Below are 16,145 nucleotides of genomic sequence, written 5' to 3'. Positions count from 1 at the left end.
CAAGAAAAACCGCAACGGCTTGTACGTCTGGATGAAGGTTGTGTAGTACCGAAAATACAGTACTGAGGTTATGGGAGGTAGACCGCCCGGGAATGAATCCCGATTGATCGGGTCGAGCAATCAGGGGAAGTCGGGGCTGCAGCCTATTGGCTATCAATTTGGCCAGAATTTTAACATCCACATTTATTAATGACAATGGCCTATATGAGTCAAGTTCAGTCTCAGGCTTCCCGGGTTTCAACAAAGTGATTATTATCGCCTCAAGCATGGTTGGTGGTAAAATACCAGTAGTTTAAGCTTCCTCATATAGCGCTATCAAATGTGGTGCTAGTTCTTCCACGTAGGCTTTATAGTAGGTGGTGGTGAGGCCATCAGACCCGGGGGCTTTGTCTAAAGGTAAACTTTTGATGATCTAAGAAACATCTTCTACAGTGAACGGGAAGTCCATATAATCTCTGTGCCTTTGGCTGAACCAGAGTAGCTCTAGGTAATCGAGGAAGGACTGCATGCCCTCCGGGCATGTCTTTTGGGTAGCAGTATAGAATCTAGAATAGAACGAGGAGAGTTCATCCAGGATACCCGCCTGTCCCCTAATGGCAGCTCCATGCTAGTTAGTTCGGGAATGTAAGCAGTGGATCGTGGATCATACTCGCCAATGTCCTTCCAGGCCTATCACCCTCTCCATATCATTGCGCCTCGGCATATTTCCCAAGGAATTTAATCACACGCTGCGCTTCCTCCTCAAAGTCGAGCAGTCTGGCCTTTCAAAGGGCTAACGTGGCAGAGTCCTCGCTTATAAAAATATTGTGTTTCTAGTCCTCTGATTTGAGTCTCCAAGGAGGCAAGCGAACCTCGAATGACCTATACACCCCAGCTTGGTGAGCAATACACTGACCCCTAATGACCATTTTTAAATTTCTCCCTTAAAAGCCTCATCTAAGAGTGGATGTTGTGGTAACCGCCAAGTGAACAGGCGTGGGGGGAATTCGGGGAGCACCAATTGCAAAAGACATACGGCATGATCCGACAGGGACCTAGGGAAATGAGATACCCCCTTGGTCCAAGTGGCTACACCAGCCAGAAATCAAATCTGGACCAGGCACCATGATGCTCAAAAATACAGGTACCCTCACTAATTGCAGGGTGCCTACATCGCCAGATGTCGACTAAATCTCCATCTGAAATTATGGCGTTCAGGGCTGCGCTAGCCGAAGGGTACAGGGCCCGGGTTGCCCACCTCCTGTCCAAGTTATCATCCAAGAATGCTTTAAAATCCCCCTCCCCCTTCAAATAATAGTGTTGCAGCCGGTCGCCCTAACTCTAGCCCAGATGACATGAAAGAAGCTAGGGGATCCACATTAGGGCCGTATAACGTGACTATCGCCCCACCCAATGTGCCCAGGATGATAAAGAACCTGCCCTCCGGGTCCCTGTGCAGTTCCCCTTCCCTCCAATTCAAGCCCCGCCTGATCAACACCGCCGCTCCAAGGGAGTAGTTGGAATATATGGAGGAGCACACGTGGGTCCATCGGTTATGCTTCAGCCTGGGGGAAGGCTCGACGTTAAGATGGGCCTCCTGCAGTACACATACGTCTACATTATGTCTCAACAGGTAGGCATACACAATCCTGGACTTTCTACCATCATTCAATCCATCATTCAATCCCCGAATGTTCCATGTTAAAAAATTCAAACTGGTGTAAGAAAGCAGTGGCACAAGGGCAGTGCAGCTTAATCTTAGATCTCCCGGTGCAGCCAAACAAGCAGCAAAGAGTCATACTGGCTAAAAACATAACAACAACCCCCATCCCCCACCCCCCAACACCCCACCCACTCCAACACCCCAATCAGGTTGTAGATAACCCTCCCATGAAAACATAAAGAAACACTGAGCACAAGGGAATCCTCCCATAGGGGTGCAGGACTGTTGGCGTGCTCCCCTGCAAAAAACAGGGTGGCCAAGATACTGCAGAGAGCTAAGCCAATAACAGGAGAAAAGTTCAAATAGACCATCCGCATAGCATTAGGACCTGGCTGGGGTCTAGACAGATCATATAACTCTGTCCAATCTGGTGTGCCTCAACTCTTTTTGGCATGCCGTATGGTCCTCTCAGTCCTCCAAGCAGGCCTCCGACGAGGTAGACCACTCACACCCAGCCCGGGGGAAGCAAGCCAAAAGGAAGAAACTTAACATGGGGACTCGTGATGTAGCAGTCAGGAGCCAGCAAAGAAAAGAACCCACAAGGGTCCCCCAACATCAACCACACCACTAAACAACCAGAACATGGAATATGGCATAACAGGAGAGCTGTCAATCATTGTCACTTAGCTGGGTCTCTGCCGAGTTCGCCGACCTGGAGCCATGTTTGGACTGCCTACTGCCGACGTGTTTTGAAAATTTGAGGGCGGATTTAGCATCTGTAAAGAAGTGTGTAGACCCGTTATATGTAACCTTAAGCTTGGCTAGATACAACAATGAGTAGGGGACCTGGGCCTGTAGCAGGAGTCGCTTTGCAGGCAGGAATTTGCGCCTCGCCGTCTGCACCGCTGGTGTGAAGTCTGGGTAAAAGGAAATTTGGTTACCTTTGTGTGTGATTTTCCCTTTCTCACATGCCAGATGAAGAATCAGGTCGCGGTCCTGGTAATTTAAGATCCGGGCCAGGATGGGCCGGGGCAGAGCTCCAACCGGAGGTTTAGGGCCCAAAGCAAGATGCGCTCTCTCGACCGCAAAGACAGCGGAGAGGTCAGTGTCAAACAGCTCCCAAAGTAAATCCGACACATAGGTCTCCATCTTGAAAATAGCCGTGGTCTCCGGTATTCCTGTAATATGCAAGTTGTTGCGGCAAGACCTCGCCTCCAAATCTTCATTTTTAGCGTGGATCAGCCCCAGCACTCTGTCCATCTGCAAAAGTTGTTCCTTCGTTTCCACTTGAAATTTGTGAAAGTCGGAAGTTTTATTTGCAAGTATGTCACGTCTATGTTCGTGGGTCCCTACCTGGGTCTTGATGGCATCCAGTTGGGTAGTGAGCGCGTCAAGCTTGGTGTCAATATTACACAGACTTGAACGCATTTCAAGCATCAGTGTGCAGAGGTCTTCCCCACGATCCTCCGTCTGCTGCTCCGTAGGTTTCTCCGCGCCGGCCTCGGGGTCCGATTCCGCAAGTCTGGTCGTCCTCCGCTGGTCGAAGTTTAGCTTTGGCTACTTTACATCCTGTTTCCCCATGTCTCGTGTCAATGTCACCAGTCACAAAACCAGGGTCTCTCAGCCCGTTGCGGCGCAGGCCACGCACCCACGGTCCTCTCTCTCACACGCTGCAGCCCTTGCCGAGTACACATGGGTCAATGTACACAGGGAAACATAGGCGGTCCACCAACACCACGACCAGCAAGTGGATGCACCCATAAAGATCGGCACACACTCATAATGAAGACTGCTCCTCGGCAGATTTCCAATCGATTTGACCTCAGTGGCACCAAGAGGGGTCACCTTGAGCGTCCATCGCAATCTGCATGTTTTTGGCACTGCCGCCAGGCTCTCCACCACAAGGCCCTCCTCGCAAAATGGCCGCCACGTGGGGCCCAGGCCCACAGGTTCAAGACAGTGCGTGTAGCGCAACCAGTTTCAAGGCGCACATTGATTGAGGTCCCTTGGAGGCGTTAGTGGGTATTGTCGCCCGTGGACAGATAGGATCCAATCACTGACCCAGTGCACGCTGCCAAAGATCACCACGCAGAGCCCCTGCGCGGCCTGGCTACAAGATGGCGCCTTCAGTTCAAGGGGCACCGCACCACCCATTGGCCACCGCACCTCACCTTCAGAGTCTGGGTCGCGCATAGCAGGGCACACATCAGGGCAGCACAGCTCCGCTGCGGGATCTGGTACCGCCTCCGGGGCTACCAGTGAGAAGGGAGCTCCTCGCAATTACCTCGGCCGAGGCCTACTCCACGCCAGCCGCCGCGGGTTCGATTACAAGGTCTGCCCGCCCTCGCTGTAGCCGGATGTGCTCACGTTCCAGCCTCCTCTTTGTAGAGTGCACAACTTGGCTCCAGATCGTAGCACACAGATGTGAGTCACAGCGATCAACTACTTAGGTATTCCGCTGTTGTGGGTGGATGTTTAGCTCGGCATTAGCTCTCCTGATGTTAGGATAAAAGCAGTATTGGGAGCTCACTCACAGAGCGGCCATTCCGCAGCTCGGCAGGCCACGCCCCGGTCTCTTGCTAGTATTTTAGCAGCTGGTGGTTCACTGTTCTCTGAGTCAATTTCAACCACTTCAGGCTCTTCATTGACTGAATCCGAAAAACAAATGCGCAGATACTTGGTAAAATCAAGATCCAAACTAAAAAATCCATTAAAACTAAGGACTGGGCAGAAAGGAAATTTCTAAAGCAGAAAGGAGATGCTCTTTAACGTGCAACCATCTTGTGCTACCTAATATGTGGGTGCACGACACATCGAAATTTAACTCAGTCAGAATGCCATTAATTCACTGGATCGGAGGTGGTGTTAAACATCAGTTTCATGAGGCAATGTGTTCCTGCATTAAGGCACCTTCCAATACATCAAAATATCAGAAATACAGTCAATTAAATAAATGGGCCCACTCAATAACTGAGTTCTAAATCAGCAGAATAGATAAAGAGCTTTATTACAAAATTCAAGGTGGTACAGAATCAGAGCCATAAAGGCTCCCAGTGAGTAGGACAAACCAACAAAGTCCCAAGTGCGCAGCATAACTGAGAAACTTAAGGGTTTTTATACATTATTTTTGCATATGAAATTAACAAAACTGCAGAATTACTGTGGTGTTGGAAAATGCATCAGTTCATCAGCCAGAGGACAGTAAAATTTAACATCATATTGCCTTAAGATCTAACATTATCCCATTACATGAATGATTATTCTTCCCCTTCTATGCTAATGTTATCCAGAGATGCTAGAACAAACTAGATATATGAGCAATAGTCGGTTATATTAATGAATAGGCTTAGTGATCTAGCAGAAAGACCTTGAAGAAATAGTTGCAGTTTTATGACTGGGCCGGGGAAAATTAATCAAATGCAGCATGAACAATAGCAATGGAAATAAACAAATAATCTACTTGGCCAAGAGTTGCAGAACCAACAGGCAGTGAGATTGCAGAGGGGAGGCGAGAAGACATCCGTGACAAGGCCAGGGTGACTTCTATTTTGGGCAAAATGACGTTCAGGCCCAAATTGAGGCCTAGTTAACCAGGGGTGGAAAAACGCACTTCTAGACATTATAAAGAATGTGTTTCAAAGACAACATTATTATATTAATGTATACATGTATAATCAATCAAGTGTGAAAACACATTCTGCTCAAAATTATAAGCGCACAAAAATACATAACAATGGACAGCCCATGCAAGCAATGGCAACCCATGAATAACCCATGAAAGCCAGTGGCTGAATTCAGCCGACCCGTAGCCCACTCTTTTAGTGCTACTAGCTATATGCACACTTTTTAAAGTATTGGTAACATATAATCTCCAGGCTAGACCTAAAAATAGTTACCGAGGTCTGTTCAAAAGTGCATTAAAAAACTTAAGGGGAGACATTGATAAATCTAAGGAGTGGAATCTGTGTGCAAAAATAACCTGAAGGAGGAAGTACACACCATCTACCCTTCCCCAAGGACGTAATTAAGGGACTCAATGAAAAACAATTGATCTTTTGTAAATTATTTTTTTCTCTGATATGATCACTTACCTTGTAAGGTTTTCTTTAAGAACAAAGTGCTCCGACGTGCTGCTGCGTCAGTGCCTGCTTTATCTCTCTGAGTCAGCCAAATCTCCTTCTGAGTGGGATTTTCCACACACCTGCTTTATGTTGCTTTTTGTTGTCTGGATGCCACAAGTAAGGATAGCAGAAGAGTTTGTTTCTGAGATGTGCCGGTACTCTCCAATTAAAAGTATTACATCACTCTTGAGAAGTGCAGGTACTCTCACTCTCAAAAAAAAAAGTGCCGGTACTCCGTACCAGACAGTACCGGCCCATTTAAAGCACTGAAAGCATCATGACAGTAATAGTGATAGCAACCATTGCTAGAATCTCAGTTCTGCCTTCCAACTACCTGTCTAAATGCCATGCTCTGTTTCTGTAATACTTATTGTTTTTACAGTCTTTCAGGGTCCTCGTGCATGCCTGAGTGTGAGCAGGGGACTTTCTTCAGCGTAGCATCCATGGGATGTGAAATGTGCCACGCTACCTGTCATACATGTGTAGGTAAGTGAAACAAAAGTAGTAACCTCATGCTATTGAAAATATGCATGCCCCTTGCACATTATGCATTTCAAGACTGCTCTCCAAAAGAAGCTGTTGTGCCAACAAAAGGCTGCAAGCATCTGGGACTGCCTTAAAATACAGTGTGGACCGACTTCTAAATAGGAAAATAGGACCTCACATTTGCAGAGCCAGAATTGCAGGCGATTGTGTCAGCATGCAGTGCGGGTAGCTCTAATTGGATTGTTATCTCTGCAAACTGATACCTTACTCACTCACCAGGCAATGCCCGGAAACTATTGCGCTGTAGCATGCAGAGAAATGGGCGGGCTGCGTTGCCAGCAGTCACCTGCCCAGTACTTCCTATCTTTGCATTTAAAACAGCTTGTTTCTTCAACCCTTTCAGCCTTGAGCCGACATCCGCTTCAAAACCTCAGGTGTCCTCCTTCGCTAGGTCGTAAGAATGTAGTTGTTCCGTCTGGTGTTTCTTGTCAAGCTGTGTAAAATGCATGTTTACAATGATACTAAATTTACCCCAAGGGCCTGGCAAGGAAGACTGCATCCAGTGTGCCAAGGACTTCCACCTACACGAGTGGAAATGTGTTCCTGCTTGCAGCGAGGGCTTTTACCCTGAAGAAGTGCCAGGTCTGCCTCACAAAGCCTGCAGAAGGTGGGTCAGCCTCTTGAATAATACTTCTGCTTTCACTGGGGAGGTTTAAATGTATATTAATGTAAAATTAAATCTCTAAGTGAATTCACAGGTGCTGAAATTTACAAATCAGCCATGAATTTGACATTTGAAGTTGGATGTGTCTAAGTTTTCTTTTGAGTCAATATATTAAAAGCACATGCAATAGCTTAGTTGGTTAATAAATATGCTGCAAGCCCCTCTGCAGTGGGCCCTGCAGGTAGGGTTTGTCAAGAATATCCATCACAAAAATATCATGTTGCAGAAATAGGGCCATATTGACTACCAACATTTTGTGACGGTATGCGTATATAGGTTAGTATATAGTTACTATTCTTTCTTGTGTTTAGAAAGCTTTATTGAAACAGATAAAGAAACCAGGGTACAAAATTATAATAAAGAGCATAAAATACAAATACAGAGGATAGCAAAGAATATAAATGGAAAGCAAATGGTGAAAAACGTAATACATCATACATTGTCAGGATTAAAAACCAATGTTAAGAGTGAAATAAAATCAAAGAGTACCATAATAAATTAGCATTTTTGCTTTTGAATTTTAAAGATTAGAGAAGGGGTGAAAGAAAGAAAGGAGGAGGTAAGAGAAAGAGAAGAAAAGACGAGAAAGGAAAATGAAAAGGAAAGGAGGAAAGGAGATAAAAGATGAAAGGTATCAGCAGCAATCCAATCATATAATCTAGTAAAACGTTCCAATGACAAATAATACAGAATGTAAATAGCAATATACTATCTATAAGATATGAACATTATAAAAAAGGAATAAGCGCAGCACTCACGGCGGCTGAAAAACATAGTTACTGTCCTTGGCATGCAATGCAGAGGAAGAAATATAATTAGTGAGAGGAGACCAGAAGGCCTCTTTACGAATAAGCTGCTGCAATGTGGTTACAGAAGCTCTATCGAGCCTGTGATGATGACATAGAAGATTCCACCAGGCAGAAAAGGAGACTTTGGAAGCGTCCTTCCAATTAGAAGTTATAACCTGAAGAGCAATAGCAATGGACAAATCTACTAATGAGCCTAGTTTACTAGCACCATACCAACGTATTTAGTTACTACCCAAAAATATGTGAATATCGAAGGGAAAATTAGTGGAGCAAATAGAGGTAATTGACTTGCATACCTTTGTCCAAAAAATAGAAATATTGGGACAGAGAAAAAAGGAATGGATATATGTGCCAGGAGCAGAGTAACCAGTAAGGCACGCGCCAGCGCGCCCGCACACCTTTAGGGCACCGAGCGCGCAGTGTACCGTGTGAAGCGCGCACAAGTTTGCGCTGCCGCCCGCATTTAAAAAGCGAGCGGCGAAAAACAGCCATTCCTGGGTTGCCCGAGGCCTTTGTGAAAGGATTCCTGTTAATCACAGCGCCCGTCATACGCTGCAATTAACACCAATCCTTTCACAAATACCCACAATCAGCCCGCAGCCTCTCTCTATTGAGAAAAGACATGCATCAAGTCCAAAAGCATGACGTGTACTTTACACATCGTGCTTTCGGACTTGCTTCATTTCTTTTCTAAATACAGCACAGCTGGGTGCTGATTGTGGGCCATTGGGAAAATATTTATGTTAACTGCAGCGCATGACAGTGCTGCAATTAACAGGAATCCTTTCACAAAGGCCCACAATTAGCCCGCAGCCGTGATCCTTTCACAAATGCAGCAAGTCCAAAAGCACGACGTGTAAAGCACACGTCATGCTTTTGGACTTGATGCATGTCTTTTCTCAATAGAGAGGCTGAGGGATGATAGTGGGCATTTGGGAAAGGATTCCTGTTAATTGCAGCCCATAACTGGCGCTGTATTAACAGGAATCCTTTCACTAATGCCCACAATCAGCCCGCTGCCTCTCTCTATTGAGAAAAGACATGGCAAAAGATAGCTGTAAGCCATTCTTGAATGTTTAGAAAACGTGTTACCTGCACAAGAAAGGGATTATATTCGGGTAAAATATAAGAATACACTGGACCCCCATAAAAATGAGTCAATCCACACGTCCAAACATTTACGACCTTGTGTGACTTGACAACAGGTTTGGTATTATGCAATTGCGACCTATAAGAGCAATTTCTGCAGTCACATTTGCACACAGCAAACCATGGTGCAGAGGGAAATGACGGTGCGTTCGGCCAATGGCTCCACCAAACATTATTGGAATTTTCCATTCCCCTTCCCAGAGTGGAAAGGGGGTTACCCCATCGTGTGATAGTATTGCGCATAATCAAATTTATTTCGAGTGCAAGGTCACCTGCTGTGAATTCCATGCGCTCCTAAACTGAGCCATTCACACCTGTAAGTTGGATTTTTTGAATTTGTGAATCGTTGGATATTACAAATTCATGTTTGTTGTTTAGAAATTCAAGTTAAGAAGCAAGGAAAAACAGATTTGTGAACAAAAATAAAATGGTTTGTGTTAGCCAAAGTAGTTCTTGCCATTAAATGATAGTGCATCTCTCTCCTTGTGTGGGCTGCGTGATCGGGGATCAGAGAAGAGAGGAAAGTGCATTGTTCCCTGTAATCCAATAAAATATCCTGTAATTTAGATTATAATTTTGCCAAAGATAACAAGACATCCTTCATTCAATAATACAATTATAGTATTTTATTACTGGAGAAGCACTTTGATATTTATGCAAACATTAGTGAGATGGCAAAGCTGTTGGAAACGTGAGTAGCGTGAGCATGAAAATCCGTACTTAAAAATAAACAGCCGTTTAAAAAAATTAATTCACTGAACCAGGAGCTGTGTCATACATATCCCTGCTTTGTATGTATTGTTCTCAGGGAATAGATTCACCAGTCATCATAGGGAATAGATTCACCAGTCAGTGAATGAGTGTCCTATTCACTCTTTTTAGGTCTCGCCTGACCCAGCGCATGCACTGGTCTGGCGAGACTTTTTGTGAGGGCTCAAAAAAGTGCTACCACTGTAGCCTAGAGCTACAGTGCATGTGCGCGGGCGCACGCGCCTCACTTTGATGTTTGATCACGATCACTTTCACTTTCGCGGCCGCTATGATGTTCTTCGTGAGCCAGTTTTTTTTCTCCTGTTTATTACTTCTATGTAGTAATGGTGGCACCCGTGCGCCACCTTTACTACAGAGCAGTAATAAACAGAAACAAGCATTAGCATTGCCAATAAGTCTCTCTTTTGGGACCTTATAAGTATTTAGTTATGCAACTGTTGCATGGCTAAACACTTATAAGGTCCCAAAAGCGAGACCTATTGGCTATGCCAATGCTTGTTTTACCCGGGCTTTGAGTACAAAAGCGATTCACAAAAACATAACACACAACCTGAAAAGGGGACCAGCAGACAGCCTCACTAATGCAAGCTGAACCCCAGGGAGGGGACGGACAGGATCGTACTAAATTTCGATAGTCCATTTTTTTATTTTATTTTTGCAATTTTATATAGCGTGGACATGGCCTGAAGGCATCAGAGAGCTTTACAACAAGCAGGGTACATAGGTTACAGCAGGTTACAGTCAGTGTTCCCAGTAAGGCACCGAGCGCGCAGGGTACCGTGTGAAGCACGCACAGGTTCGCGCCGCCGCCCGCTTTTAAAACGCGAGCGCCGACAAGCAGCAATTGCCGGGTTGCCTGAGGCCTTAGTGAAAGGATTCCTGTTAATCACAGCGCCCGTCATGCGCTGCAATTAACAGGAATACTTTCACAAATGCCCACAATCAGCCCGCAGCCTCTCTCTATTGAGAAAAGACATGCATCAAGTCCAAAAGCATGACGTGTGTTTACACATCGTGCTTTCGGACTTGCTTCGTTTCTTTTCTAGATACAGTGCAGCTGGGTGCTGATTGTGGGCCATTGTGAAAATATTTATGTTAATTGCAGTGCATGACAGGCGCTGTGATTAACAGGAATACTTTCACAAATCCCCACAATTAGCCCGCTGCCTCTCTCTATTGAGAAAAGACATGCAGCAAAGACATGGCAAAAGATAGCTATAAGCCATTCTTGAACAAAAGGTAAAGTTTTTTGGAAAGCAGGGGAAGGAATTCCATTTTGTAGGGTTTAACTTCAAGAAGAATGTGCCCCATGGGCACCGTTCTGCAAGGAGGTAAGAGAACTCCTGGAACCGTCATCTGGTAGTAAAAGAGAGATAGCTGTGGGCCCCTCATGCCCCTGGGCTTAGGGGTCACTAACGTTAAACCTTTCCCTAGCCAGGCCTTTCCAGGTCTGGCCTATAGACAGCCTTTAGCTGTTGTCGAAGACATATTGTGGGGACACAGGGATAGCCAAAAAGCAAACTAAAATCCCCCCCCCCCTCCCCAATTCGATTGGTACCTCAAATGCCATCAGGAGAGTGAAGCTAGTAAGGCCTGTCCTCCCTAGAAGAGGTCCGTTCATCCCTCCTATCTATTAATCTCTCCACCCTTTAAGCCTTTCATCCAGCATCCATTTCCCCTATCTATTCATGCTCCCATCCGTCTTTTCATTTAATCCATCCATCCATCCTTCCTTTACTATTCCATCCATCCTTCCATCTATCCAACCACCCATCCATCCATCCATCCACCCACCCATTATTTCACCCACCTTTTATCAATCACCCATCCTTTCACCCTTCAATCCAGGTTTTCATCCATCTATTCAAACATTCATCCTTCAATCCATTCTTACGTGCACCCACCCATGCAAATATAACTTTACTCTTCCATCTTTCAAACCTTTCACCTTTGTATCCATCCTTTTATTGACCTCTCCTTCTTGTCGAGGTTTCTTCCTTCTTTTCATATTTCCTATATTTCATTCTTCCTTTCTGCCCTCCCTTTCTCTTTTCCTCTATTTTCCTTATTCTTTCTCCATCTGTTATGGTTTCTACCCCGCGTTTAGAAAAGAAATGTAGCAAGTTTTTATATAGTGCGAACTCAACCTAAAAGTATTGGAGCGCTTTACATGATTTATTATTATATATTTTTTTTGTATGCATGGGGAGATTAATTGATTTGTCCAGAATCACACAAGCTGACCCTAGACTCAAAACCCATCTCATAAGACAACAGCTCGAGCATTATGCCACAACCTCAACCACAAGAGCAGAAGCATTTTCAATATTATATACAACTTGATGCAAAAACACAACCATTGACAAAGCCAATAGTCTTGGCTTCTTGTCGGTGTAATGTTACTTGTATTATATATCTGGATGCAATGACAGAAGCAGCAAAATATCAGTCAGGTGGCACACTATGCGATGCACATATTTTTAGCTTAATTGCTTTTAAGCCACACCCTTAATGGCATCGGTTATGCCCCTTTGAAAGATCCCCGAGTTTTTTCATCCCACTCAAAGCCCTGGACTACACGCGTGGTCAGGTTCTTGGTGCACATAGCCTTGGCTGCAGCGCACAGAGACCTTACTCTGCCGCACACAGAGGAAAATAATTAGCGGGAACATTGGCCAGGAGTATTCTTACAGGACCAACAGTTAGAAGATAGGTCAGAGCTGAATTTGGAAACAGCTAATGGGGTTAAAAATAATCTCTGATAAAAATAATAGAGTTTGAGTGGTACTGGCATTGCATGAAGTGTGGTAGGACAGCACCGAGACTGCCCTCATCGCCGCCACCGACGACATCAGAACCCTGCTGGACAACGGTGAGACGGTGGCCCTCATCCTGGACCTCTCCGCCGTCTTCAACACCGTCTCCCACCGCACACTACGCGCACACCTCCACGCCGTAGGGATCCGAGACAAGGCTCTGGAATAGACCACCTCCATCCTCTCCGGCAGAACCCAGAGCGTCCGCCTCCCCCATTCCGATCCGAAGCCTCCGAGATCATCTGCAGCGTACCCAAGGGATCTTCCCTCAGCCTGACACTGTTCAACATCTACATGGCCCCGCTCGCACACGTCGCCCGACAGCACAACCTCAACATAATCTCCTACGCCGACGACACTCAACTGATCCTCTCCCTCACCAAGGACCCCATCACCGCCAAATCCAACCTCCACGAAAGAATGAAGGCCGTCGCCGACTGGATGAAGATCAGCCGACTGAAGTTAACAACACGGACAAGACGGAGGTCCTCATTCTCAGCTCCAACCCTTCAGCCTGGGCCGACTCCTGGTGGCCGATGGCACTGGAGGAAGCCCCGACACCAACCGACCACGCACGCAACCTGGGAATCATCCTCGACTCAACGCTCTCCATGACCAAGCAAGTCAACGCCGTCTCCTCCTCCTGCTTCAACACCCTCCGCATGCTCCGCAAGATCTACAGGTGGATCCAGACAGACGCAAGAAGAACAGTCACCCAGGCCCTCAGCAGCAGACTCGACTACAGAAATGCCCTCTACGTGGGAACCCCGACCAAGCTCATCAAACGACTGCAACGCATCCAAAACGCATCTGCATGACTTTCCTTCTACATTCCCAACCACCAGCTCCGCTCGGCCGACCTCGCACTTGCCGCCGTCCCTCGCATCCGAAAAACAACCACCAGCGGGAGATCCTTCTCCCACCTCGCCGCCAAGACCTGGAACACCCTCCCACTGAGCTTACGACAGACCCAAGACCTGCTGACCTTCAGGAGGCTACTCAAGACCTGGCTGTTTAACCAGTAGCGCCCCCCCCCCCCAGCACCTTGAGACCCTCGCAAGTATGTAGTGCGCTCTACAAATGATTGATTGATTGTTTGGTGTATCCGAGCCCAAATGGAGTTCCATGTGTGTATAGAAAGACTATGTTGTAAATCCTTTTCCCATAAAAGTTAAATTTTGCTTTTCGGATGAATGGGGAGAGAAAATTAGAGGTATTTATATATATGAGAGGCCAGGACAGAAAGGGATGTAGGTAATGCTTGTGAAGGAGGGTCAGATGAAGAGGAGGAAGTCTCAGAGAGAAGAGAAAGCTGTTGAGCTAAAATCAATCTCACAGAGTCAAACTTAGAGAAAGACGCAACAGGTACATTATATTTAGATTGGGTTTCCTGAAAAGATAAGAGCTGCCTATTATGCATTAAGTCTTTAACCCCTTCGCTGCCAGGCCTTTTCCCCCTCCTGTGCCAAGCCTTTTTTTGGCTATTTAGGGTAGTGCGCGCTTAGGCCCCTGTAACGTTTTGACCACATTAGGTATCCACGCCAAATTTGCGTCCTTTTCTTCCAACATCATGGGGATTCAAAAGGTACTCAGGGTTTTTGGATTCCCCTGGAGGGGTCACAGAAATTAGCCAAAATACAGCAAAATTTTGTTTTTTTTCGGAAAAATTGGAAAAACGGGCTGCAAATGAAAGCATGTGGGTTTTTCCCTGCAAATGTTATCAAAAAAGGGTTTGTGGGGTTGAAATCACCATTTTCCCAGCTTTTCGGGGATACCAGACTTTTGTCAGAAACCCAACATTTTTTACACAGTTTTGACATTTTTCTGGGACATAGCCTATTTTTGCTATTTTTTGTGCTTTTGACCTCCTTCCAGTTAATGGCAGAAATGGGTACAAAAGCAATGGATCCTGGAAAGCTATACATTTTCGAGAAGAAGACAAAATTCTGAATTCAGCAAGGGGTCATTTGTGTAGATCCATCAAGGTTTTTTTATAGAAACAAACAGTTAAATATAGGATAAATTGAAAGTTAGTTGAAAAAAACAGCCTTTTGTGTCAACGTTTTCACCTGTAACTTCTTCTAATTATGACAGCTCTTTGAAAGCAATATACCGTTGCATCCGCTGGACATTACTGGTTGTGGAGATATATAGGACTTGTAGGTTCACCAAGAACCCGACGAGCCCAGAGCCAAAAACTGAGCAGCAACTTGCAATGGTTTTTTATTATGTACCGGGTATATAGTAATTATTATGTAAAAATGTGTACATGGAAAAATAGGTATGAATGACACCCATGTATTTCTGAAATGGGAACAAAATATAGAATTTAGAAACAGTAGATATTTGCACATTTCTGAAATTGGGAATACTCATACTAGCATGAGAATGATCAGTCATTTTTTAGAATGACTTATTTTTTACACAATGTCTTTCATTTGGAAGGCAGAAATGCATTGAAAGTCAATAGATAATAACAGTTCCTTTACAAATCTTAATTACCCTAAGTCTCCCGATAAAAATTGTACCTCACTTGTGTGGGTCGGCCTAGTGCCCACGACAGGAAACGGCGCTTTTTTTTGGCAAAATGTCTAGCTGTAGTTTTTGAACTCTAGCTCTGCGGGCACCTTGGGAAACCTAGCAAACCTATACATTTTTGAAAACTAGACAACCAGGGGAATCCAGGATGGGGTGACTTGACTGCCTCCCACCAGGGTCTGTTACCCAGAATCCCTTGCAAACCTAAAACATTGTCAAAAAAAACACATTTTCCCCACATTTCTGTCATGGAAAGTTCCGGAATCTGTGTGGATCCACAAATTTCCACCCACCCCGCGTTCCCCAAAGTCTTACGAGAAAAACGGTACCTCACTTGTGTGGGTCGGCCTAGTGCCCGCGACAGGAAACGGCACAAAACGCAACGTGGTCACACCTCAATTTCGCAGTGAAAAATGACCCTTTTTGGCAAAATGACTAGCTGTACTTTTTGAACCCTAGCTCTGCGGGCACCTTGGGAAACCTAGCAAACCTATACATTTTTGAAAACTAGACACCCAGGGGAATCCAGGATGGGGTGACTTGACTTCCTCCCACCAGGGTCTGTTACCCAGAATCCCTTGCAAACCTAAAAAATTGTAAAAAAAAACACATTTTCCCCACATTTCTGTAGTGGAAAGTTCCGGAATCTGTGTGGATCCACAAATTTCCACCCACCCCGCGTTCCCCAAAGTCTTACGAGAAAAACGGTACCTCACTTGTGTGGGTCGGCCTAGTGCCCGCGACAGGAAACGGCGCAAAACGCAACGTGGTCACACCTCAATTTCGCAGTGAAAAATGACCCTTTTTTGGCAAAATGACTAGCTGTACTTTTTGATCCCTAGCTCTGCGGGCACCTTGGGGAACCTAGCAAACCTATACATTTTTGAAAACTAGACACCCAGGGGAATCCAGGATGGGGTGACTTGACTGCCTCCCACCAGGGTCTGTTACCCAGAATCCCTTGCAAACCTAAAAAATTGTCAAAAAAAACACATTATCCCCACATTTCTGTGGTGGAAAGTTCCGGAATCTGTGTGGATCCACAAATTTCCACCCACCCCGCGTTCCCCAAAGTCTTACGAGAAAAAC

The 16,145-nt window shown here is 45.5% G+C and overlaps 1 protein-coding gene across 4 annotated transcripts in view; it reads left to right on the top strand.

Annotated features, from left to right (window-relative positions):
- Nucleotides 1-16,145, top strand: part of PCSK6 (proprotein convertase subtilisin/kexin type 6) — a 1,413,069-nt gene that overhangs the window by 1,355,191 nt on the left and 41,733 nt on the right. For all 4 annotated transcript variants that reach the window (XM_085644552.1, XM_085644551.1, XM_085644550.1 and 1 more), the window contains 2 exons: nt 6,146-6,249; nt 6,787-6,916. In XM_085644552.1, coding sequence (XP_085500678.1) covers nt 6,146-6,249; nt 6,787-6,916 — 234 coding nt within the window. The remainder of the gene's footprint in view (nt 1-6,145; nt 6,250-6,786; nt 6,917-16,145) is intronic.

Source organism: Triturus cristatus, chromosome 3_1 (genome assembly GCF_964204655.1).
Source record: "Triturus cristatus chromosome 3_1, aTriCri1.1, whole genome shotgun sequence".
NCBI lineage: Eukaryota > Metazoa > Chordata > Amphibia > Caudata > Salamandridae > Triturus > Triturus cristatus.
This window is presented reverse-complemented; position numbering and strand designations above follow the sequence as displayed.